Source organism: Dryobates pubescens, chromosome 2, assembly GCF_014839835.1.
Source record: "Dryobates pubescens isolate bDryPub1 chromosome 2, bDryPub1.pri, whole genome shotgun sequence".
In the NCBI taxonomy this organism is placed as follows: Eukaryota; Metazoa; Chordata; class Aves; order Piciformes; family Picidae; genus Dryobates; species Dryobates pubescens.
The window spans coordinates 37,230,046-37,256,951 of NC_071613.1; the positions used below are offsets into that span (position 1 = coordinate 37,230,046).

General features: G+C 37.2%; 1 protein-coding gene across 2 annotated transcripts in view; it reads right to left on the minus strand.

Moving 5' to 3' along the window:
- SLC4A10 (solute carrier family 4 member 10) overlaps positions 1-26,906 on the minus strand; it is a 126,508-nt gene that overhangs the window by 21,218 nt on the left and 78,384 nt on the right. Inside the window, exons 7-15 of one of the 2 annotated variants that reach the window (XM_054175137.1) lie at positions 24,083-24,171; positions 18,151-18,308; positions 17,158-17,245; positions 16,135-16,281; positions 15,545-15,645; positions 14,060-14,234; positions 13,747-13,880; positions 12,731-12,976; positions 1,122-1,227 (exon numbers count right to left, since the gene is read on the minus strand). In XM_054175137.1, coding sequence (XP_054031112.1) covers positions 1,122-1,227; positions 12,731-12,976; positions 13,747-13,880; positions 14,060-14,234; positions 15,545-15,645; positions 16,135-16,281; positions 17,158-17,245; positions 18,151-18,308; positions 24,083-24,171 — 1,244 coding nt within the window. Of the gene's footprint in view, positions 1-1,121; positions 1,228-12,730; positions 12,977-13,746; positions 13,881-14,059; positions 14,235-15,544; positions 15,646-16,134; positions 16,282-17,157; positions 17,246-18,150; positions 18,309-24,082; positions 24,175-26,906 lie in introns of both variants that reach the window. The other variant, XM_054175131.1, reaches the window with a different exon arrangement.

Sequence of the window (26,906 nt, forward strand, 5' to 3'; positions counted from 1 at the left end):
AAGAACTAAACTTGATGCCTGCATACATGGAAGTATGAGAGACTTCAGATATTTCTTTGACAACTCTAGAGACTTTTGTGGAAAGTTGGTCAGTTATACCACCACCCATGTAAACTCAAGTTTTGGTAATATGCTTTTATAGAAGTTTTAAAGGATTTTATATAATGCAGCTGGTCTTTTACATTTATAGTTAAAACAAAATCTGTTATTTTAAATCTCCTCAGCTGTAAATGTACTCTGAAAAACACTGTCAGAGATCTGAGAAAGTGAGAGGAGGAGTCTGCCCCTGCACAGATGCTCTTAGAGTGTGCTGCAATTTTGAGAATATTCATTCTGGATTGCTGGAATCCCTCAGGCCAGCAGTTCTCAACTTCCTCTCTGCTGTTGCCACACCAACAAGAGATGAGGAGCAGTCCTTGCTATCAAGGCAGAGAACAATCATGGAAGGCAGCTCTTGCTTAACTCATGATAGGAGCACACTAGTTCTTCTGCAGTCCTGCCTTTGAAAGAAAAAGCAGTATTGTCTGTAGATAGTCCAATGAGTTGGCTTCTAATTGTTTCATTTGGTCATGCCTACAATGAGGTTAATTCAGTTGTATTTTTTGACAGAACCCTTCAGTTTGATGTATTTTTCCACTCAGTTCTAAAAAAATAATTACACAGCTAAGACACATTTAACACTGATGGCCTACATGAAAGAGAAAGATGGCCACTGAATGGGAAATGTTGTAAAATTTCTGACATTCCTCTTCATTATAGCTCAAACAGCTGTGAGAATGCTTTACCGGAAATAAATGCTCCTCAGTCTTTCTACTCGAGAGAACTTTGATTTTGCCACCTGGCAGAGTTTAGGACAAATCCATTGTCATTTGACATGTTTAGACTTAGTCTCAATCAAAGTCTTGTGCTAGTGTGTCAAGAAGTTTCCAAAGCAGGGCACAAAATGCACATACTTGCTCTAATGTCTGCTATCAAATGCTGCAAAACACTTACAAAAGGAGATTAATACTATAAAGTCTATATTAATCTTTGTCCATTTATTTTATGCTTTATTTGAACTAGGAGACACAGAATTATTTATGCTTATGCCTTTATTTATGAAGTTCCAAAATTTCACTTACTGACACAGTTAGGTTCCCCCATGGCACATCAGATGCAGATATATTGTAGTCCTGCCAGTATCGTAAGGTTTTATTGCTAGGATGTTCTGGTTCCACACAATTGCATCTGGAAAGACAAAATATTTTTTTTTTTCCTTAATAATAAAATGTGTCTTGGATATTAATCCAAATTATCAACTTTATAACGTATTGAAATTGTGCTCTACTTTGCCATATAATTTTAGTTCAAATGAATTCAGTAAACGCATGCTTTGAAGCAGTTTGTAGTTCACTAGCTAGTGCTATTACTAGAGTACAATTTGCTGTGAGGTGCATATGCATATATAGTACGTAACATGACATATTTAAACCACTGTCCACAGCAAGGTTTTCCATCTATTTTCTTTCTATTCTAATGATACTTCCGAATATGGCTTGTAATACTGAGAACGTGCCAGTCCTGTTTGTTCCGCCCCCTTGGATCTAACACTTCCCTTTGAAGGGATTAGCTGCTGTGCACAGTTCCAGGCTGATCAATTTCTCAAATGCAAACTGTCTGTATATTTCTCTTTACCAGAATGCCTTTGTGTGCAAAACTGACAAACTGCCTGATCAACTGTCAGGGCTCTGCAAGATCACCAGCACCAAATACACTCTGAACTTCTGCGTCTACTGTTTTCCTTTTCCCCACAGCTGCTTTATTTTAAATTGTGCATTTTAACATATAGAACGTGACGAGGCAGTGTGGGAGGACAATACTGCAAATAGGCAATTTAAAATCAAAATTAAGTCTTTAAAGCCTCTGAAGCAACTGTGGGAGGTTTTTCTCTTTGACAAAGCCTTCAAAATGTGCAGGATACCCTGCAGGTTCCAAGTGTGCTTTCCAGTTCTCTTTAATCCTATTTCAAAAATCTATTGTACTGTCTAACCTGCTAGAATTTTAACATGCTTATGATGGCTGTAAACAGTTCTATACTTGTCTTTCTGATAAAGTTTTCAGGAGTAGTTGCTGACAGGGTAACATCTGACTACATAGTGGGGAGCCATTAAGCATACAATTGCATTCCAGTTCTAGAAGAGTATCAGTCTATTCACTTATGCCATTGAATTTTTCTGTGGCTATTTATCTTTCTGCAAAATGATAATTCTCATCTAGATTTGTAGTATTTTCTACACAAGAAATTCTCCCACCTACGTTATGAGCACAGAACAGTGCTGCTGTATTTTGATTACAATACTATACATGTGACAACAGCTGCATTTAATACGCACATGGAGAGATGCAGGTTGTCTTTGTGTAGCTCCTTGCTCTTATTTTAAACACAGATATTTACTTAAAAAAAAAAAAAAAAAAGGAAAGGAAAGAAATGCAGCTATTTATTAAAAAAAAAAAAAAGAAAAAAAAAAAGAATAAAAAGAAAAGAAAAAACCCATACAGCCCATGAACTAAAAGGAAGAAAGAAAAAAAAAAAGAAGCAACAGCATTCAGAGAAATACAAGGCCTGAGCCAAAAGTCCTTGAAGAAGACTGGATCTTTCAAACAAATTTAATCTGCTTTGGATCAGGCCTCAAGTGCAAAATGAATGCGTGTTCAATGCATAGTTTAAAATATTCCAAAATGAGCTAAACGAAGCACATCACTACTAGTGAGCTACAGCAGCATAATAAAGTCAACAAACAGTATGTCTATGTTATTGCAAGGGAGTATTTGATATTCATGCAACAATACAGAGGTGGCTATTTCAGGTTACTACTGTTTCCTGTGAGCACAGGATCTCCCTGCCCCCGATGTCCATCGCTGATCGCAGACTGGCCAGATGCTGGGCGATGGCCCATTGGGATTTGATTAAAGTAGGCCAAGGTGATGTTGTCTGTTCAATCACAGTCAGATTCTCACTAGAAGCGAAGACTCTGCATGTCACCAACACTACATGGTACAGCTGCACTCGCTGCAAACTGCAAAATTACATTTCACAAATAGATAAGCCAAAATTTTAATTTCCTTAGTCAGAAATATGACAATTGAAACCTGTATTTTAATACAGCTCAAGTAATTCACCTTCAGATGAGAACATCACCCTGTTTATTTATGTTTCATCCTTCACAGCATTCCAGTCTGGCCTTTACCAATTTTCACAGGCACTTATCAATGGCAGATTGTTCATCGGCAAGTAAGAGATTTGTGCAAACTCCACCCATGCAGACCAAGATCTCTCTGCACTCAGCTTTTGCCACTGAATGGGTGCAGAATTATGCCCTGACTGTAAAGAGCAGATCCTACTTTTTACTGAGAAGATTATTCAAACAATAATCTCAATGTTTTGAGATACATAAAATTGCATTGTTTTTCATATTATATGTCATTTTGATGTGAATTGCTCAGTCCAGCCCAAAAAACATAGTAAGAGGTAATATTCAGTACCAGAACATAAAAGACTATCTACCAAAGTGTGACAGCTAATAACAGATGTAATTGTTTCAATGACAACTATTTCCCAACACAGCTGACTTGCAAGGAGAAACTCACACTAGTGAAACAAGGCTTTCTACTTTAGTATTTTAAAAATTTTAGCCTCTTCCATTGTCATTTTTCACTCTGAGCAGTCAGCTCTCAGGAGAAAAAGTAAAATACACTGAATTGTTAACCACTAACACATCTTTCTATTTTCTTGATACAACACTACCCAGAAAGCTGGAATAAGTGAAAATGTATTGCCTCTTGGAGGTTCAAACACTCTTAAAATTCCTTAACATGGTGAGCACTTGTCCACCACAAGACTCCTATGTGCAGTTTATGCTATTACCAATGAGCAAGAGATTATACATGTACCTGTTAAGTGTATTTTCTATGCAACATATTCAACTCCAAATACAGTACCAAGTTAGCACCCTAATCCCACACTTTTTTATTGGTAAGGAGTCAGCAACCATCTTCGATACACTAATAGCTACAGGTCGATTTATTTTATTCTCTTTCATTATGGCTAGGAAGAAACTGCTTTTTTGATGGCTAGAATATAGGCAGGGAAGAATACGATGCTGAAAAAAATAAAAAGTAAAATACAAATCTGCTGCCAATTCACAATATAACCATCTCTTCATACTGATGACAGAACAATTCTTGCATCTTTACACTTTTGGCTACCGCAAGACCTTCTGATCTCCTGGGAGCAATTCCAATGTGGAAACATGGGTGCCTATACACCCCTCGTATCTGTGACATCCATGATGGGTTGGCACATACATGGAGAGGGTCTGTAGTGACTTACGTCTTTGTTTTTACAGTAGCTGGAAGCTGATCTAAAATGGTCCTAGATATCCAGTCACAGGTCACTCCCTTCTGTATTTAAAATGCCCACATTTTGCAACTATGCAGAAATCAGTGGAGCTTGTTTTCTTCTATGGTATGTAAGCATCAAATACAGCCTATTACAAAGTGGCTTACCAATATGAGGTAGACTAATAAACCATTTCACACAAGACAGTCTTGAGTAAACCGCATGAGAACTGTCATAAGATCAGAACTGACAAATGCAGGGAGTAACAAAAATAATGGCTGAACCTGCTAGCCAGAAAATTAATTATGGCAAGAAGTCTTTATTGCCTTTACATCTTTCAAGGTGCTCAAGAAATCTCTGGCAGATCAGGATGAGGAACAACATCAGATTAAAAATAATAAATTTTAAGACTGGATGAGAAGCTAGCATCCCCTGGAGCCTGTAACTCTCTCCCTTTTACAGGATGATCAAAACTTCAGTTAAATCTTCAGCACCAATTCAATCATAAGAGTACCTATGGCACCACCTATGTCCTCCCAGCATCCTCAACATCCTTGCTAGCTCTTTTTGCTTCTGTTTCGTAAGTACTGACTTACTATGTTTCATTAAATTCAGGCAGCCATCAAAACTTCACTGTATGCAACACGTCCTATAACTTGTTCTGTTTTCAAAGAACAGAGAAAGGATTTGACAACAGCAGCTTCAGGACATCTTAGACGACTAGCACTGTGCTTTGGAAGGAATAGTTATTAATATCCTCAATACAATCAAAAAGACTGTTCCTATGAGCCTTCTTTCTCTGGATAACAGGAAACTGAATATGGGCTGGAAATTTAGAAACCTGTTACTTTAAAGGTAAAGTTGGAGAATGTTTTCCCTCTCCTTTGCAGATCAGCAATAAAAGATAAATATCATTGCTACTCAACAAATAGTCAAGTAAAAGGTTTTGTACTAACAACACTTTCATCCTAACTGTAACTTCATGTTTACTGCAAAAGAGGAAATTTATTTCCTAGGCCTATCTGTTCAATTTAAATTAACTTGAGTCTGATGGAGGAATCCCTATAATTTTCACCTCTTACCCCCAATTCTTCAGGCTTGTTCTTCAACATTTTCTTGTCTTTTAACCTGTCGCATGCATTCTCTTCCCCACACAGAGATTAAACATACAGCATGGTGCTAGTCCATTCTGCTGCCATTACAGCCAGTACAACAGCTTTGAACAAATGCACTTTCAAGACTAGGAAGCACTTACTACTGATGATATTGTCCAATTCATGAGGCATTGCTGTGGTGCTTCTGTTCTTTCTGCATGTACATATTACAAGCTACACCTATTTATACTAGCTAAGGATCTAATCTACAGAAGATGGAAATGCATCTTCTTCATGATTAGCCAACATGCTATTTCCCATTTTTACATGGGCAAAATCTCTTTCTGGCTCACTTACGATACAGACTGAGATTTGCTCAGTATGTATATTATTAAAAAAACCCAAACAAACAAACAAACAAAACCCCAAAACAACAAACACCCAAAAAACAATATGCTAGTATGACAAATAAGTTACAAAATGTAGTTGTTTAAACAATGTGTCTCACTGAATACAAAAGTACATATTTGGTAATATGTGTAGGATTTTTTCTCTATGACACAAAGTGTGCTGTGCACTGATCACAAAGAGAGAATAGGAAAAGGGCATGAAACAGAAGCAACAGCACTAATTTTGTTTTAAAAGTAAGGTATTTGACTACACGCATAAGTATTCTTTATGTTGCATTTTTAAGGCTAAAGGAAAGTACCTCAACAGCAGAATGCTATGCATGTTTAGATTGTCTACAAATACGTTTTCATGTGAGTTATGGGCACTGACAAAATCCTTCTCTTTGTCTAGTAACTGCTATGGCTAGGGAACAAGGACAATATAATAGACAACTTCTCTGCTGATCCAGAACTACAACAACTGTATATCCCTGGCATTATACTTAACATATTACTTCTCATGTCAACACTCATAATGATGAAATCAAGGTCTCAGTGGAGAAGAGATTGGAAACAAAATATTTAATACTGATCAGAAACGGACTTGACAGTTAAGTTCTGTTCTCAGTACCATGAAACTCTTTCAAAGCATAGCTGTCATGGCAAGACAAGATTTTTCCTTCATTTATTCATGAGATCAGCCATCCTGAATCAGGCCATTGAGTCATTAAGTAAAGTCACCTATCTCCAACAATCACAAACATCAGCAGGCATCCACACATATTCCCTAAAGTTGGACGTCTACATAGTTTCGTTGGTGGAGCTGAAACTGAAAACAGAAAAGCCTATAAAAGTACCTAGATAATTTGCTCAGCAGCACAACAATTTCATATGCATGTAGAGAAAGATAAATCTCAAGAGGGGTAACTGATGTTAGGGTGAAAAAATCTCAAAGAATCAGGTTTCTTTGGAAAGCAGATCAGAAGGAGAACATTGCTGTCAAAGGGAAAGTCTACAAAAACAGATTTATAATCACACTGCAGTTTTGTTAACCTTGACTGTCAATAATAAAGGTTAGTCTTTATTAACTGCCTGGTGCAGTATACAGCTATGCACTCTTAGTAGTACTACAGCATGTAGCAGCCACACACAGAAGTTAACATGCAGAAAAGTAGTGTTGTTATGTGGGATATTGACAATTCATCTGAAAGCTTCCACTGAGAAATAGTTCTAGGATGACACTGCCTCATTTCCAAAATAAAAAAGAACCATACACCTGCAGAGATTCAGTTTAATGCTGATTCAGGAATAATATACTGTAATATATACCATAGTGCTTGAATTTCAATTGTTCAGGTATAATGCATCAATATCCATAAATATACTGCAACAAAACTACCCAAGTGTGGTCATTTTATGTAAGTCTTCAACAACTGTCTGAATCCTGTGGAGAATTGCTTAACAAGGAGATCTGTTTCTGGAGAGGATGAGTAGTAGGAAAGAATGAAACAAGATGGGCAGTCCCTGTGCTCAAAAGAGGGGGAAAGAGAAAACGAGTCAGTTAGGTTACACGGACATAAAGAAGTCCTAGGGTAAATGAAATAAAGAAAAATAATTTCTAGATTCCAGAGTTTGTCACAAAGCAAAAGAGAAACAGCATTTAAACTGAATGATGGCAGTTGCATGGTTCTGGGAAGAAGAGTGACATTCTTAGGGAAAGATACATGGAATACAGCACAGTTACTTAACTGTAGGGGGAAAAAAGCCTATAAAAAAGAGGGAAAGAAAAATCTATATTCATATCTAAGTTTAAAGAAATTGTTACAGGAATGTGCATTCAATTATATGCCTGGGATCACAATGAGAAATTCTCTGCATATCATCACTGACTCTTCTCATTCCATGTGCAGCTTAAGGAATACAGTGTATAAAAACAACATAATGTGCATCCAGTAAAAATGTATTTAGATTAAGTTGTATAGATAACCAAAGATATAAAATTTGCTTGTGCAAACAGTGATATGTGCAAAACTAATCTTCACAATGCCTTCTACAAGCAATGGTTTCTATAGCCTGCAAAAGATACCAAGATTGACATGATCTTGGCTCCTTCATTACATCAGAGTGGGGATTTTCTACTCCTAATGCTTAAGTGCATGTCAATATCAAGACAGATTGCAATATGCATATTACTATGCCAAGAAATCACTTTAAAATTATTCAATGTAATCTGTTAATAATTGAGTAACTTCTGGTAAAGAATTATTATTAAAAACAACATGAATTCATCGCTCTGAAAAAAGAACTAATAAAAACCAAAATGTGTAACTTCTCTAAAAACTCCACACTGAGAAATTATTTATCTTGTGAATTCTGAGACATCTTAAAATGCTTGCATTTTAAAGAATAGTGGATTGCTTCCTTAACCATGTTCCTTTCATCCATACTACTTATATTGTTTGCCTTTTGAGAACCTCTGTTTTCAATCCACTCAGTTGCAGGGCTCTCCTTTCCTAGCAAAAAATTATATACTAATATTTAATAGACACATTAAAACTGATGTGCATCAGAGCTCCGGAGTGAATTCATTAACTGGAGATATATTTGCTACAGGGGTAGGAAAAAGCAGGAGGAGGAGAATGCAGAAATAGGAGAGTTGCTATGCCAACCCACGAATGCTAATGGCATGACAAATACAAAAAGGTCACAGTAAAAAAAAAAAAAAAAAAAAAAAAAAAAAGGAAAGAATAAAAATAATAAAAGCTCAGATCAAAAAGTATATTCTTCAATAAATGATGAAGCTACTATATTTAAATTCCATCAAAATATCAAAATAATGCAGTTTAAAAAGAAAAAAAAGTTGCAGTAGAGAGGCACACCGAAGATCGGGTTGTCTTTGTCCTTCTTTCGATTCGGCTCTTAAATGCCTTATTCTTTATCATCCACATCATAAAGGTGTCACATATGAATACTGCATGGATTTGGCTGAAAATTAGGGCCAGTATTTCAACACGGAGTAACAAACAAGTATAATGAAAGGAACAAGTAAAAAGTGCATTAGGGCTAGTTCTACATTAATCAGATAATGCAAAAGAAAGTATTTTTTTCTGCTTGAGACAGAATTCTGTAACAATTTCAAATGCCTATCCTCTAACTGAAATGGTAAATACAAATTTTTAAGAAATCTTTCAGGAGGACTTTCAGTTGTTTTTTAAATATTTAGGTCTGCTTGATTTAAAAATGAATAAATAAAAATTCTCAACTGTTCTGAATGTTCTTTCTGTAGCCTTCTAAGGTTTGCTATGGCAGATGCTAGTAATGACTACTATACTCTTAAATATAAGAGGAGATGCATGCAGCACAATCTTTTACATCAAACTTCTACAACAGAGACTGTTTATGACAGAATTCAAACCCATCCAAAATACAGAATACATTTTCTTTCTCACTGGAAATATGGTTCCAATCTGGTTGAAATACCAACCATTTAAATTACTATTTTCTTTGTCTTTCTAGTATTCCAAAGACCAGTACTAACAGCATGCCAGTGACTTTCTGTGGTCAATCTTGATGTTTCCACCAGGGCAAAGGCAACAATACAGGGATGTAGACAGACTACCTGTGGATTTCGTGGCATCCTCAGAAAGCCCATGAAAGAAGAGAGGAGGGCTGGGACACAGCATACACTGAAAGCTTCAAACATATACAGTGTCTTGACCTATTTACCACCAACCTTTTCAGTGGGCAACAAGCAGAGCACAGAAAACAGGCATTTTACAGTATAGCCTGAGTTTTCTATCATTGAATTGCAGATAAGGTTTTACATAAGACTTGGCTATGTATTCAAAGAGAAATGAGTTGCTCAACCTTTTGAAGTTGCCCATTGCTAATTAAAGAATTGCCAAGCCTTTACTAACAATTAAAAACTTGTCTTTAAAATCCCCAAAGAGGAAAATGCAAACAGCTGTTTTAATTAGCAAAACAGCAGATACTAATTAGCTTCTGTAACAGAGTATGCTGGTCCTTTAAGGACAGGACCTGTTTCAGCCCAACTTTGTTATCCTTTTAAACTTCAAGTAGAACTGGAGTCAGAAGTTTCTAATTCCCTGTGAAAGCATTATTCCCCAACTTCAAGTTAAGTTTTTATGCTTATTCGTCTTCCACTTTCTGATCTTTCTGGAACCATGACTTGTACAGGCATTGGATCAGGGACTGAGGGTTATTTGAATCGTCTTGTCTGGTGATGGTCCCATGGGGAAAACAGGCAAATGGCCACTGTGTCTGGACAGCATAACATCTGCACAGCAAACCAAGTTCAGGTTGCACCGTGCCTGTTACAAAAGCACTGGCCATTTGGGCAGCTGACACAGAGTTGCTCCAACAGAGCACAACCCAGTTCTGAAGAACTAAGAGAAAACTAAGACAAAGGAAAAGGGAGGGGAGAAAACAGAAGACACTGGAATTACTGCTTTTGCTGTGCTCAGAACAAAGATTCTCGGAATCAGCAGATGTGATCTTACAAGATAATCAACATGCATGCTGACATTTCCATCAGTTTAAAGGTTAAAACAATATATGCCACATGCCATAAGAGCTATGCTGCCTACAACTACATCTAATCATTTTGGTATTAATGGGGTCAGTTGTCATGAACATGATATTGACAATAAGATATTTCTGCAAGTAGAAGATACAACATAAATATCAAAAGATAAATGTAATGCAAGTGTTTAAAAGTCAATTTATTTGTACTACCTACATAGAGTGAAAGAATAACTGAAAATACAGGGAGGAAATGGCACAATGGATGACTACAGAACTATTGCATCAAATAATTTTAATAACTATGTATGCATTTGCAACTATCAGGCACCAGTCAAATCTTCCTTCCAAACACCTAGAAGACATCCTTCAAGAATGGTGTTTGGAAAATTTAAAATTATTGTGCTGTTATTTCAACACATAGGACAGGACAGGTCAGTACTTGTAACTGGCGGACAGCAATTGCTGCTTTGTTACCATCCTGCATGCTCCGCACATTCTACATTCAATGAAGACAGTTACCATGGGCATGCAACAACACCCTACAAAAATCTATTTGGAATTCTGACTAATTAATGGAATTTTAAATAAAACAAAAACCATTTATTTGAAAGTTTAAGAAATATGACAGTAAAACACTTCTACAAAATATAGAGATACATATCACTCTGCACTTATACAAGCAAGACTATTCCTCTTCTTCTTCTTCCTCTGAAATCTCAACCAGTATCATGGGATTCAACCAACCACAGATAAAGCTAGCTACCCAGAAATCTGTGTTCCTATTTGTGTTTATGCTGTTCATTAGATATTTTAACATCTCAGCTCTGCCTGCTAAATGGTTTGTGAATAATTTTCATCTTTGTGTAGTATTTCAGCAACTGGTTTTCAAAACTGTAGATCATCATACTGTCTTTCCCTCTGAAGTTGTAAAGGGAAAAAAAAAGAATCCACCAACACTGGGCTGTGTGAGGGTCTTTAAACACTGACTTCATAGAAGTGAATGTACTAAAGACCAGGCTATAACCTCAACTTCATGCATGGTCAGTTCTTGATGATTATTGCTTTCTCTTCGAATTAATATTCCTTTGTCTACTGATTAAACTACTAGAGTTATTTTTTTTTTCAGCATGATGATAGAGTATGTCACAACAGAACTACCATTTCTACAATTTAACATGTTTTGTGTATTAAAGGTATATAATGTGCATTCAGATTCAAGATTTGCTAACCGTATTTCTAGTGCTAATATATACAAAGCTCAAATGTTTTCCCTGTTGCTGTGTTTTGTTTTTCTCAGCTTAAAATGCAAATGAGACATTTGGTTGAGACACTCCTGCTTTTCCAGTTAGCAGAAGACGTGGCACTGTTCAAGCATTGTTCCTTTTGGGATCCACCCTGCTCATGCAGCGGGTTCAAATAGGTTCACTGAAATAATAAAGACATTTATGGAAAGAAATCTCTGCAAGTGTTTTTTAATGATATTGGAGTTGCTGAGGTGACTAGGCTTCACTGGCCTCAGAATAGAGCAGGGTCTCATCCCTTTAAGAGAAGAACAGTTTTGTTCTCATATTACAGAAACAAGTCTGTGAGTTTTTGTTTCTAAATGAACTATATTGAATAAAACTATTCAATTTTACTCTACAAATAGAGCACTACTTGTCAAAACTCCACAATAAAGTAAAGCTGCTTAAATGGAATCATATTAAAATCTTGTTATTAAGAGCAAATTGATTATGCCAAAATCAGTCACCCCTGAGGAGCACCTGACACTTCAAATCCACCTCAGTTCTTGAAGCTTGAATTGTAACTGTCAGAGATGTTAAAATAAAGGATTAACAGGTTATTTTAGACAGGTTTTATATGAGTTTGGGGGAGGGGGGGCAGGTGGAAACAGGTAAATGAGATACTAAGATGTTGTCTGATCACACAGTATAATATTATAGATCATCGATTCAATGTTATAGTAAAAGATCATTGAGTTACACCTCATTAAATTAAAAAAAAAAATAAAGACCTAAAGCTGAGGTCCCTCCAAGTCCTGTTTTTCATTCTATGACCTCCAAGTTGCATGTGAGTAAGCTTTTTCAAACTCCAAGTCCAGGTATTTTTTACTTATCCTAAGTAAATGCGTACTGCTTGTACACCTACATCCAGTAACTACTACTTCCACGTGACAGCAACATGCCTAACACGGTAGCTACCTTGTGTCACATTTGCAACCACCATGAACTTTTCCTGCTGTGCACTGGCTTGCATTCCTTGCAGAGAAAACATAACCTACGAAAAAAACCAACCCCTGTGTTAACAAAAGAAATCTTACTTACGAGTATTTTGTCAGCAGATCCAAATCGTTATGCATGTTGATTGGATATGTCTCACTGAGATGAAACAGCTTCTCTAAGGCCTCATAAATGAAAATTATGCAGATAAGAGAAGCAAAAGCTTCTTCAGTAAAACGAGTAATGTAGCAGACTAGGGAGCTTGCATCAGTTGCAACGAGGATGATGCACAGGATTGCTGTCCACAGTCCAATGCTAGCTCTCAGAGAAAGGTACGATAGCCCATACTCTCTAAAACAAACAAACACACACACACAAACAAAAACCACCAAAACAAGCAAACAAACAAAAACCAAAACAAACAAAAAAATAATCTCAGTTTATCTTTTATCCAACCACAGTAAATGGAAAGGGCAACTACATTTCCTTTGCCTGGAGGTACGCAAATCTGGGGACAGTCTTAATTCAAAACTATTTACCTACTATGAACTGAAGATATTGTAAAGTTACCTCTTGACCTAAGCTTTCCTCTCAGTTAACAGAGCTCTATCTCTACTAAAGAGAGAGAGCAGCTTTGAGAGTAGCCACACACGTGAAATGCGTAGGGTCCACCCATTATCAATCTCATATCCTGCCTTGTGAACAGCCAATTTCTTAAGCTGCAAGAGTAGGTATAACAACTTTCATCTAAATCCTGTATGCTTATTGCATACGATTATAGAGCTCCAAACATGTTGAGTGACATTATCTCAGAGCACTGAAAGGTCTACCTGAACGTGAGAAAAGAGCTTTTGGGGTGCTAAGCAGGGTCTCCTACTCTAAACCAAGGAGTTACAAATAAATGTATTTATTTGCTTATTTATTTTAGAATCAGCTTTCTGGTGTTATTGCCAATTCACTTTTCTCAGTTATAGCACAATTTTCAGACCCTGAAAGCCTATGCAGTGCACTCCAAATCAAACTGATACTCTTGTTCTGCAGTTGTTGAAACTTTGGGATCAGTGTCTGTTCTACTACCTAACAACACCTGAGGCATGATATGTATCATGATCTTCACTTACTTGCAAAATTTGAATAAGATCTTCTCAAACACTAAAACAGGTCCTGTGCTGCCAAGTATAGTGAGAGGCTGTCCACCAAAGAGAGAGTAGGCAATTCCAGTCATGGATGCTCCAAACAGCGATTCTATTGCACTCTGGATATGATACAGAGAGAAGTGTCCATAAATTTTCAAACAGGTGGCGGTGGCTTAGTCTGTAGCCTTCTAAACATCAAAACACTAATATTTAAAGGAGATTCATGCAACACTAAGAAAATACTAACCACAAACCTAGGAATGCAAGTTTGTTTTAAAAGTTCAGATTTAACACATACTATACGACCTTCAGTTGCTTCTCCCAGCAGACCACCAAATGTGATGACAGGAGACATGCAAGCACAGTAGAGAAATAAAAATGATGCCAGACACTGCAGACTGAGAGCATCCCTGAAGTCACTCCAGAAGAAGGGAGCTTTTCTTTTTATATCTAAAATCAATCCTCCAAAAAATCTAAAGAAAATAGAAGAGATCAAATTAATAGAAAAGGTGTACCACACCTTCCACACTATTGCTTTAAATCTACTGCACAGAAGATACTGTTCCTTGATCAAGTGTTGCACACTCATAATTCATCCTCCCTAGGATTCCTGGGAATCCTGCCTTGATAACCATCATCAGGAAACTGTGGTTTTAAAACAAACTAATTTGCATGTTTCTTTTAACAAAATATTTATCTAATCATCCAGACCCAAAATTTTTGAACAGTTGTTAGCTACCACTCATAAAAACCTTATTGTTTATTATGTGAAATAATTATTTGCATTTCTTTAATTAGAGCTACCACAGTACCCATTTTCTCACGAGTCTACATGCAGAGCTTCACATCCTTTATTTGAGAACCTCCTTCTAAATACACTAGATGATTGAATGTAGGCCACCATTTTCCAAGGACAGGAACTGTCATCTTTTGTCATTTACACTATGCTAAATATAATCAAATATTTAGGAACAGATGCTGCCTTACAATGTAAATATCCCCACAGTGCTTTTGTCCTCACAGGCACCTGGTGTCATTAGATGTGGCTGAGTTAAAGAGGAAGATGAATACACTTCCTAAATATTAGAATGATCCTTCAAGCTGTCAATTACCAGGCTCACCAGTGAGAGAACAGCTTACAGCTAGACTGGCCATCATCTCCTCTGCCTCACTGTGTATGCTAATGCTGCAGCCTTATGCAGGTAGGAGAGTCAGCAAGGTAAAAGAGAAGTCTACTGCACCACTGACAGCTGGTGTACTTACAGAACACCATAGCAGAAAAGAGAACATTCCTTGGGGCAAATTCTTCCCTCTGAAGAGTATATATTGCAGCCACCATGGTAATCATAGCCTCATATACTAGGACATACCATGGTTTACTGAAGTAAAAAACAAATCCTAGAGCTGCACAACACAGAAGCTTCAACTACAAAATAATTTTGAGCATTCATAATATGTGGCACAAGACTATTCCAAACTTTTCCTTCATGCTGCACAAAGTTAAGAAACATTAATCAAGTTTAACAGAGGTTTCACCTTTACAAATGGTACAGAAAGGAGCTTGCAATAAATACAATGTGAAAAATCAAACCCCCTTGCCCCTCTCCCCCTCTTTGCAAATTAGCATGGGTTGTCTTTTTCAGCTATGTGCTACACACCAATCAGAAAAAGTGCTTGAAAAAAATCATATGCCAAGCCCATCATTTGAGAGAGAACCAGACAATTATGATTCCTTTGGAATCACTTCTAGAACACTGAAGATTTTGCATATGTTTTCACTAACTTTCCAGTGCGTTGGAGTTCTGGTCCAGAGTGTCCTCCAGGATGTTCTGCCTCCCCATGGGCTGCAGTTCCATTTGGCACTCCTGGGATCTTACGCTTCTCCTAGCAGAAGGAAAAGATACTTCTCATGGGTCTTAGTAACCAAAGCATAATTTTAGCAGAGGAAACAAGCTTTGAGAGTTTTATGTGTTTATGAAACACATAAATTTTATTGTAAGATTCATCAACATAACCTCATCATAAGCAGAAGGAATTGTCCAATAAATTTGAGGAAAATCTTGCATGAGGAAGTATTTTAAAGAGTAGCAAGCATTAAGCTTAGGACAAAAGAAAAACATGGCTGTTTGGTAAAGATATTTAGATACAACTATTTGTCTTTACACAGGAGAGAACATTGAACTACACAGAATACCATGACTATACTGTATGCCTGCTAGACAATGGCTCCCTTCAAGTCAGTCAACAAAAACAAAACAGCAAGCAAAACATCTACATAGAGACTCTGCTAAATATTAAATTAATGTGACTTATTCTACCTAGAAAAAATTCATCACATTGTTTATAAGTGTCTAAATTTTACATTGTACAAACCTGAGAGGGAACATTTTTAGGTGGCTCTATTCGAATGGTTGGGTCCCACTCTCCAGGGGGGAGAACAGTAACCTGATCAAGAAACTCATCAATGCCAGACACCAAGTCATTGCGGTCTTTTGCTTTGTAAGCAACATCATGGAATACCTGTGAGAAATGGAAAAGCTTAAGTGGGGAGGAAAAGCATCATCTCCTAACCTTTTCATTACAGCCTTTATTCTCTGAAATAGTAGGTACTCCATGCAGTTCCCACCAAAGAGTCTCAGCTTCAACTGACTACATATCACAGTATCACAGTTGGAAGAGACCTCAAGGATCATCAAGTCTAACCTGTCCCAACAGACCTCACGACTAGACCATGGCACCAAGTACCACGTCCAGTCTCCCCTTGAACGCCTCCAGGGACCTCAACTCCACCACCTCCCTGGGCAGCCCATTCCAATGACGAACAACTCGCTCAGTGAAGAACTTTTTCCTCACTTCGAGTCTAAACCTCCCCTGGCACAGCTTGAAACTGTGTCCCCTTGTTCTGGTGCTGGTTGCCTGGGAGAAGAGACCAACCCCTTCCTGGCTACAACCACCTTTCAGGTAGTTGTAGAGGGCAATGAGGTCACCCCTGATCCTTCTCTTCTCCAGGCTAAACAATCCCAGCTCCCTCAGCCTCTCTTCATAGTTTTCATAGTTTTAATAGAAGCTCCAGCTTCTATGGAAAAACATCCTTACAAGTGTTAAATGTTGCATAGATTTTACAGTTTATAATACAACAAATTATACTAGAAAGTAACTGGGTAAAATGGAATCTTCTCAGTGAAGATATTCTTGCACGTGAATATTGTTCCTCTTTTTCATTAATCCCCTTATGGCAGCTTAATCTGGGATGTTTTGAGATCATGAAATGAACTACACTGCTATTCGTGCATCATCAGAATGATTAGCCATAGTTCATCTGCATGATCGGAGATTCCCTGTTTCACCTCTCCAGTCAGTAGAAAATGACCACAACCGAGACATGAATAAAAATACCTCATCTGTCATTAGTGTTGCAATCGATCTTCCAATCTCATGGTATTGTTGCCCTTTACCCAGTGGTCCAAGAAGAATAAACAAAAATCTGCAAATTAAAGAGAAATTTTAAAATTGTACAGGATGCATGGTTGAAAGTAACTATACATACTACAGAAACACCTATCTAGAAATCAGACTAGAAGAACCTCTAAGACAAATATTATAAATCATCTCCTTCAAGATCCTCGCACATGCATTTAAGCACTGATTTAAATTTTTTTTTTAAAAAAGTGAAAGTAACTTCCAAAAATGTATCATAAGTTTAACAGTCAGATTTGATTGAGGCTATCAAACCTTCTTACATAACAAACCTTATCTTACATAATAAATACATGCAGTTATAATCCACGTACAGAGCACATCAACATTAATTCATTTAATTGTGTTAAGTCAACAGAACCATCTCTTTTATGGCAGTAGTATTATTGCAATATTGAGGAAGTTAAATTACCCTGAATAAAAACAATTTTTAAATTGTGCTTATTCCCAAAAAGGCTCTAGATCTGGGCTCTAGCATCTAGGCTCCGGGCTTGCAGTGAGTAAGGCTCTATAAAATGCAGAGGATAGGTTCAAATGAAATAACTGAAGACGTCAGTTTGGATAAAATGCAGATGACAACTTTGTGGCTAACTTTATTAATTAAAAAAATCAGAAATTCTTAATTATCCTAATTTTAATTCTTTGGTGAGAAATCTGCTATTTTCCATTTGGTGAGTTTGTTGGGTTTGTGGTGGTTTTTATGTTTGGGGTTTTTTTTGGGTGGTGAGTTGTGGGAAGTTACCACAAAAGGCTTCAGAAGTTTTCTTCCAGAGCCAGCTCAGTGCCTGAATGTTCCTTATACACAGGTGTCCTGGGATAAAGTTAATTTTTTTTTAACAAAGCTGAAGGTAATATCACTCTGCTTCCAAAAGGTACTCAGGAAAACATGAAGATAAATAAATCCAAGTATACCTTGTTGGAATTGGAACTTCAGCTAGTCCTGTAAGCAGCACTGCAGGAGATAATCTAACAAAAGCAACAACTGCACGGTCCAGGAACTCTAGTTCTCCAACTAAGATGTTTGATGCTTCAGCTCCAGGTGGTATCTTTTTCATGAAGTGTAGGTCAACCTGGTAAAAGTACATTAAATTACAACCTAAAAGCTATTTGCAGGGATTTTTTTCTCCCCAATTTGTTGACATAGACTTTCTAGTCACTGCAATACAGCCTTAGTTATTTCAGTTATGCAGTTTCCACTATCCTCATCTGTCAAGTAATTTTCTTTTAAATAAAAATGTTTCTCAAAACCAAAGAACAGGTCATTCACTATTTGACTACTTTTTGCTGGAAACAGTTAAAATACTACAGAATTAATCCATAATGACAACAAATCATGTTAAAATACCCTTAAGAACATAGTATTAATTTTGTAGTAATATTTTTATCAGTAGTCACAGTAGCATCAACAATTCATAACAGAGGCAATAAGTTATAACAACAGAAGAAATGAATACATCTTATTCTTGGATAATTAATGATTTTCAAAATCACAAATCCATAGTTCATAGTTGCTGTATTATCATCTCAGTGAGAAGAACAGGTTCCACTACACACACTTTTCTTTTAACTACTCTAATTAAGAAGTTCTTTTGTTTTCAGATTTAATGGAAGACAGCCACCCTTCTGCTGAAAGTAACTGAAAAATAAGATACGACCATGAATGTCTCGACAGAAAGCTGAAAGAACAAAGAAGAATACAAACTTTGGAGTTCCAAGGCAGTGATACCAACTTTTGGGGAGACAGTAGGAAAAGACACAGAAAGAGCTTCATCATGACACAGCAATTTAAGCTCAGGGTATTTGCCTAGAAATAAATACGTATGTATTTCCTCTGGATCAGTCTAGAGTTTGCTCTGTAACAAAGATTGACATGAAGCAATAGAGTATATAATGTATGTTTGATTTCACTATGCACCAGTATTTTCTACATTTCAAAATGCATGAATTTTGTCATTTGCTTTCCTTTTATTAATCTAAACACAACAACAACAACCACATCCAATATAAACTGTTAAAGTGGACCATTTTAATGTCTATCTTACAGCCATCTGTCAGTACTAGTTTGCATAGTTTTTGGTAATATTTAGAAAATTGTTTTCTTGCAAATGGCTCTGGCACTAAATCAGAATTCAGATATAACGCAGTTGTCTGTGTAATGAAATCTTATTTTGCTGAGATCACAAAGAAATGTCTAATGCTACCCTACGCTAAACTAGAATGATGACCACTAACCTCTCAAGGCTAAAAAGTGTCCAATCAACCTGGAAGGTTGGAGACAAGTTTTTCAAGGTAAAGTGTCAGTGATGCAAATTATATTCCTCACTCAAATCATAAAATAATTCTCCATGGTTAAATACAAACCCAAGAAAGATTCACTTTGCACCTAGTTTTGGTGACATAGGTAATTTGTAATTGTAAGAAAGAAAGTAGTTTTTCAGGCACATAGCAACATGCATTCCATACCGATTTTACCTTGCAAATGGATCTAACATTTGTAACTAGTGTCTCATGTACAGCATACTACAGTTGTCACCTTAAGGTCTCACTAACATACAGAACCACAGGATCAAGATTCAAATCTGAAAGAATCATTGCCTCCCATCTCAGCTTGAGATTCCAAAATCTTTCAGATACTTAAAAGAAAAGTAGCTGGCAAAGAAGCATTAAACTGGGCAAATACACCCACATCTCCAGTGCTGCTTTCACTATGCAACAAGAGCAAAGCTGGCCCTGGGGTGAATTTGGGGCAATGGCAGAAGCTACATCCTTCAAATGCTTCATCGAACCTACCCTTCATACATCTCCAATTCCAAGATCACAGGATGTTAGGAGTTGGAAAGGACCTCAAGTCCAATCCCCCTGCCAGAGCAGGACCATAGAATCTAGCACAGGTCACACAGGAATGCATCCAGACGGGTCTTGAAAGTCTCTGCCTAATATCACAGTATCACTAAGGTTGGAAGGATCATCGAGTCCAACCTGTCACCACAGACCTCATGACTAGACCATGGCACCAAGTGCCACGTCCAATCTTCTCTTGAAGATTGGACGTGGCACTTGGTGCCATGGTAATGCAGATCTCCAACTCCTCCTGCTTATTCCCCATGTTCCATTTCAGGGAGGGATCAATCCATTAGTTGTCACTCTTGCTGTCCGCCCATTCCTGGCCACCTCCATGGCCACCAACCTACCAGTGAGCCCTGCAAGTACTGATGTTTCCTTCTTGGCTGTTACTACCCTGGGTCATCTCTGTGAAACTTAGTCTGTGTTGCTGTGTCACCAGTATGCTACATGGCAACAAGCTGAAGACCCTTACTAGCATCTCATCCCTCTCACCCTGGTGTGTTGACCCTCAGCCTGTCCTATGGTATATAAGGCCTGCTAATATCACTATCCCCTCTTTTGTATCTACTTCATCATTCCCAGGTTCTCCTGTGAGTTCTAACTTCTCCATAGCTCTTGCATCTTCCCTAACACATGGCTCATTAGCCCCTACCTCCCCTGAAGCAGCAGTGGAGCTGGCACACCGCCTCAGAAGCATCCAAGGTTTGTTCCCATCGAGAATGTTTTTTCCACTTCCCCCCTTCAAATCTAGTTTAAAGCTCAATTAATGAGCCCAGCCACCCCCTGTGATAGAACCTTCCTCCCCCTTTGAGAGAGATGCACCCCATCTGCTGCCAGCAGACCTGACATCATGTGAGGTGACCTATGGTCAAAAAACCCGGAGTCCTGTTGGAGGCACCAGGCTCAAAGCCACAAACTGATCTGGTGAGGAGTCCTCAGGATTTCTATAGCTGGGAGGATAGAAGAGAACACTACCTGTACTCTTACTCCCTTGACCAGTTAATCCAAGGCCCTGAAGTCTCTTTTGATAGCCCTCAGCTTTCTTTTCTCAAGGCTGTCATTACCTATCTGCAAGGTTAATAACAGGAAATAATCTGTGGGCTGTACCAGGGTAGGAAGCCTTCTTACCACATCCCTAACCCAGGACCCAAGGAGACAGCAGACTTCCCTTTGAACTGGGTCAGGTTTGCATATTGGGCCTTCTGTTCCCATCAGAAGGGAGTCACCTACAACAATGACTCTTTTTTTTTTTCTTTTTTCTTTTTCCTTTTTTTTTTTTTTTTTTTTTTTTGTGATAGAAGATGTTTGTATGCTAGGCTTGGGCTTCCTTAATCTTGGGAATACTTACAATACAGATGATTCATCTTTCTCCTTGACCTGCTGCACTTGCAGTACATCATACCTGTTCTGCAAGAGCACCTGGGGGACTAGGGGAATAACTAAAGCAATACTCCTGCCACACCAGGCATGGATCATCCAGCACTAAATAGTCCCAGTAAGCTACAATTAAACATAAAATTAAGTAAATAATGTGGAAGCCATTCCCCTGCAGAGTAACTCAAGGACTGAAAAAAGAGTGGTGAGGAGCTACCCCAGAATGAAACAAACTGACATGAAGACAAACAGAAAATGCTCAACATCACTTCTCAGCAAAGCTATGACACATATTAATCAAATTTATTTATAAGAAAGGCCAATTAGTATTCAAAAACAAGTCAGTTATTTCATGTGGTATTCGAAATGCCAAACTTGGTCAATATGGAATGGAGGTTTGATTCAGAAATAACTGTTTCCACGTGGAGCATAGCGATGATGCTATGAGAAGGGATGCTGGTACATTCTCTCTCTGCATTTCATATTTCAGGACAACTACAGTTCCCTTCAGCCTTTGGCATAAGAAGCAGAACCAGTCAGAATCAGTGATTACGTTGCCATCCCTATCCTCCACAGACACAGGATAAAGTGGTGCTGTGATGCTGTCATATTACCCCCGAACAAAGCCCTCATGACATCCCCAGAGGAAAAGGAGTGACACATTTACAAGTAAAAAACATCAGAAACTATGTCTCCCTCACTGAGCTACTGAAATAACATTCAAGACAGCTTTCAGTGCTGTGTCTCACATTATTCATAAACAGATACCAATATAGACTCTCATTGTTGTGTTCAGATTAAGTCAGCTTTTTGAATCATCTCCAAAATTTGGAATGTTAGAAGTAGCCCAAGGGAGATAGATTAGCAAGGAGAGAATATGTGAAGTAGTCAAAGATGCTTTTCTGTAGAAGATAAATGAAATTAATATGTGGAACAAAATTAGAACATGAAATCACAGTACTCAAGAGAAAATTAGTGCACTGCTCTATTTTCCTCACAATCTGTGCATTTAATTCCAATGATAACTTTTGGGAGTTATTGCAACAGCACATTTCAAGGGGAAATTAAACTTTTCTTTTGCCATCTTCAGAAGATAAAGGGATCTATTTAGAGGCAGTCAAAAAAGGCATTTAGATTACAATCCTTTACTGTTATTTCATTTCTGGGGAAAAAAAAAGCTATTCCTTTCATATTCTTGACATCCTTGTTAGTATCCAACAGTGCTGAGGTTAGCCAGAAGAGGACATGCTGATCTATTCTCAAGCCAGCTTAAATAGGAAATGCTCCTTTGATCAGCAAAGATGCAGCACTACAAAAATAGTGAGTGAAGGATCAAATGATTTAGCCTCCATTGTTGTTTAATACAAACATCATGCACCTAGATAACAGCCTGGGATTTTGATCCTACAACACTGAAAGCAATTAATGAAATGTGCAAGAAACATAATACTGAAAGTCATGCTTGGAGCTTCACCTCTGCACAGCTAAATTTTGAATAGGCAGCTTTATTTATATTTGATATCCTTTACAAAATTTTACATCTTGATAGTAGAACACTTGCTTTAAATATTTTTGAAGTATTAGCACTAAATTTTTAACAACTTATCATTGTTTATTTGTCTCCCTGCTACTTCTGTAGAAATGTGGTCCATCTCCAGTCAGCCTCCTTTCTTCTCACTGTCTTTGACAAAAAGATCTGTTTCCCATCTTTATTTCAGCCGTATACCATTCCTAGTCTGGCATGTTCAATCAAGAATTCAAACGGTGCAAATAGCTACTGCTGCTAAGAAATAAGTCTGGCACCAGATGGAGCAATCACATAACTCTACTTTTAGCTCAGTTGCACTAACATTAAGATTCAACAGACTCAAAGTGCTATTTTTCATCATTCTGGTTTAAATCACCTTTTTTCACTTACTCAACCTTTGTTGTATTAATGTGTCAGCTGAAGTCATCTAGCCCTGTCAGGTTTGTCATCTGTATCTAATGTGACAGTTTGTTTTTGGTACTTACAGACTTCTTATATAAATTAGGATTCTCCTTTACATTAAAACTGAGAAGTTGTTTGCTTTGCTTTGCTATCTAACATTGAACTGTCATTGCAATCTCCACTACTGAGCAGCTAACATCTTTTGTGAAGTGTACTGAAATATCTTGGCTTGCCAGAAGAATTAAGTTTTAGGTTTACAGAAACACATTCTGTTTGAGACATCTGGAATCCACGAGTTCAGGTTATAAAAAGCATAGTTTGCATTCATGCACTACTTCTACAAAAAAAAAAAAAAAAAATTTCAGAGGTAAATCTGAATTATAAGAATTCTGAATTACTTTTCCACTTAGATATTTTTTTCATTTGTACAAATTCCCCATGCAAGTGTACACCTATGATACTGTGATGCAATACATTTCTCTCTGTTCATAAATTCTGGTTTCCTGTTACCAAAAATTTATCAAGGAAATTAAAGCCTCTTTTCTAGAATATACAAACTGTGCTGCATTACACACAAAATTTGAATGCTCAAGTAAAATTTGCACTTCACAGATTTTCCTGATTCACATGGATTCATTTTATTTAGTTTAAACAATCTGTTTGCTAGTCAGGAACCTCTACATAATGAATTCTTACCTTGCTGAAGTCAACAGTGCTGTTTTCTCTGCTCACATCATTTTTATTTTCAATACAGGCTGGAACAGACTGTGGAGAAACAATCTGACCTGCTAAAAAAGGTACCATTATTACAGAATACTAAAAACTACTTTTCTAAATAAAGCAACATCTAATGAAAGAGTTGTTAAAGAACTATCATACATTTCATATCCTATGTTTATGAATCATTTAAACATGGCATTTTAATTAGAGACTAATTCATAATAACACAACCTCAAAAACCAGAGCATTTATCACACACAACTAGGAACGGGCAAACATAATTCAGAAAATGGAAAAGATACTCTAGAATACTGGAAGACAAATGTTCTATGCCAATTAAAGCCTAAAATTTTTAAGATGCTACATTTCCGGAAAGTCCTGCATTCATATTGGTGTTTATAAGTGATGTGAGGAGCTGCCAATTTGGGGCAATATCTGCCTACAAGGATACTGCTCACTGAATAAAATGGGATTACTAATTTTCAGAAATTCACTCACGTATAAAAATTTCCTGATTAGAACTACAAAACCCAGCGCAGAAGTGGGCTGCCATAAAAATAGATGTATTGGAAATCGAGATTATTTTAAAGTCAATATTGAACAATGTGATTATTGACATGCTTAAACAAATGTTTCAGCAAACATATTTTCAAAAAATTCCAGTGAGGGTTTAGGAAGTATTTTATAGAAATGTTTAAAATATCTCAAAATGAGAAGTGTTTAAACACCCTTCAGTCTCGTGTAAGCAAACAGTAAGCCTCAGGACTAAAGAAAAATTGCCAACAAAAACTCAAAAAGAAACCCAGGATTAATTAACAAATATATGTCACACCAAACATATTTTTTACTTGATGCCAACATTGCCCCTGCGCACGGCCAAAGGCCGCGATGCACAACTGAGAGCGTGGTGTTGGCGGTAGGGTAGCACACAAACCCTACAGGGTCATGGGGCATTCCCCACTTGCCTTCACTCTTCCTCCTTCCCTGGCATGGCAGGAGTTGCTCGCAGCTCTGAACACCACAACAAAGTACAGAAAAAAAGTACCAAATATATGAGCCAACAATCTCTTACTGCCCTAACACATACCCAGGAATAACTACAGAGTCCAACTGGCCCAGAGTCAGCATCTCGTGCCCAGCATATATTTGTTTCCATAGCAAATAAAGTGTCTCATATGACTGAGAAATGATGATGTGAAAACATTGGTTCTGGTGAAAATCAACCTAAACTTACACAGTAACAAAGACCATATGTTCATGATACTTGAAGATAGTCAGAAAGTCCTAAGCTAAGCATACTGTTTGGGCAATTCAGAAAGCCACAGTCTGGCCCCCCACACCGCTGTTTAACACACACTCGCAGTCCGAGCATGCCCTCAGTCACAGCCAGGAAACAGCGCTTCACAGGACAGGAGACTTCCAAGAGAATCTCAGTCACTGCCAAAAATCTGAAGCATTCCACTTCTGTCACTGCTGAGCACTACAGTATCCCTGTCTAAGTCTGGTCATGAATTCCCAGTTGAAATGCTTGCTGCTGAAGGAAAAGGTTGGTTTCCATGAAAATCAACATCTCGTTTTCCACAAGGCAAATCTCCCATGGCACAAACCAGTTTTTAGACTCTTGTGCTGAATCCTTGTAGCATAGCCAGAGAGATTTCAGGAACAGATTTTTTTTTTTTTTTTAATGTATTGCTAGAAATCTTATGATGAGATATATTCATCTTAAAAATGTAAATATTTCTATTTTCTCTCTGATTCACAAGAAGGACAGATCAAGACAGGAAGAGAAATTAGAGCTTTTGTTCATCAGTACAGTGAAATAAACAGAGAATGGCAGACATGACACCAGGTAAACCTGGCCAACTACTTAAAAATAAGTCAGGAGGATTAGAAATTAGATGACAAGAATAAAGGCTTGATTTCAGAAAGAAACATATTAATGTAACTTAAAGGAATTCACATAAAAAAACCCCAACAACTATTAATTCATTTTTAAAAAATACTATTAATTCTTAACTGTCCCAAGAGACAAGTTTTGCAAATTGGAACCCAGAAATTATTAAACATGTGAGATGCTTATAAATTGTCTTTCAATTTGTTGTTTTAACTAGAACCTAAATAAAAAATACTGAGTTCCATCATTGTTCCACCATCACCTCCCCACTTTGTATTCCTGTACACTACTTCACACTGTAATTTATTTCTGTATTATTTAGCAGTCCTAGAATTACTTCCATAGGAATTACCCTGTAGTATTTTAACAATTAAAAATAATTAATGTATAAATTTAATTTCTATACTATTATTTAATGAGGTAACAAAAAAATTAATTCCATGAATTCTAACAGAAAAGTCATTAAAAATGCTCAGGGAAAACTTGTCTTAACTTACTCCCAGGAAGCTTTTAATCTAAAAGTCCAAATTTCTAAGTCCAAATTTCTGCCTTTTAGTACTTTAGGGTGTATATAAAGAGAAATACTGGTAATAATTGCTCATACGAATACACAAATTATGTTATAAAGATGTTACAGGAAAGCAACAGAAGTAGTAGTTCATTATCTTTCTATTGCTAATTAGGAATTTGCATTTATACTTCTTTTCTTTCTTTTTTTTTTTTTTTGGTGGACTCAAAAAAATTCAAGAAAATGAGAGAAGGGATATCTGCCAGAAAGATTTAAAAAAATGGCCAGCAAAGGAGTCAGAGCATGGACCACCTTTCATAAACACTGAAGTTTTAACATCATAGTCAGAGGTGTCAAAAGTCTCAAAGCAATTAGCATAGCAGTCAAAAGGCTAACTG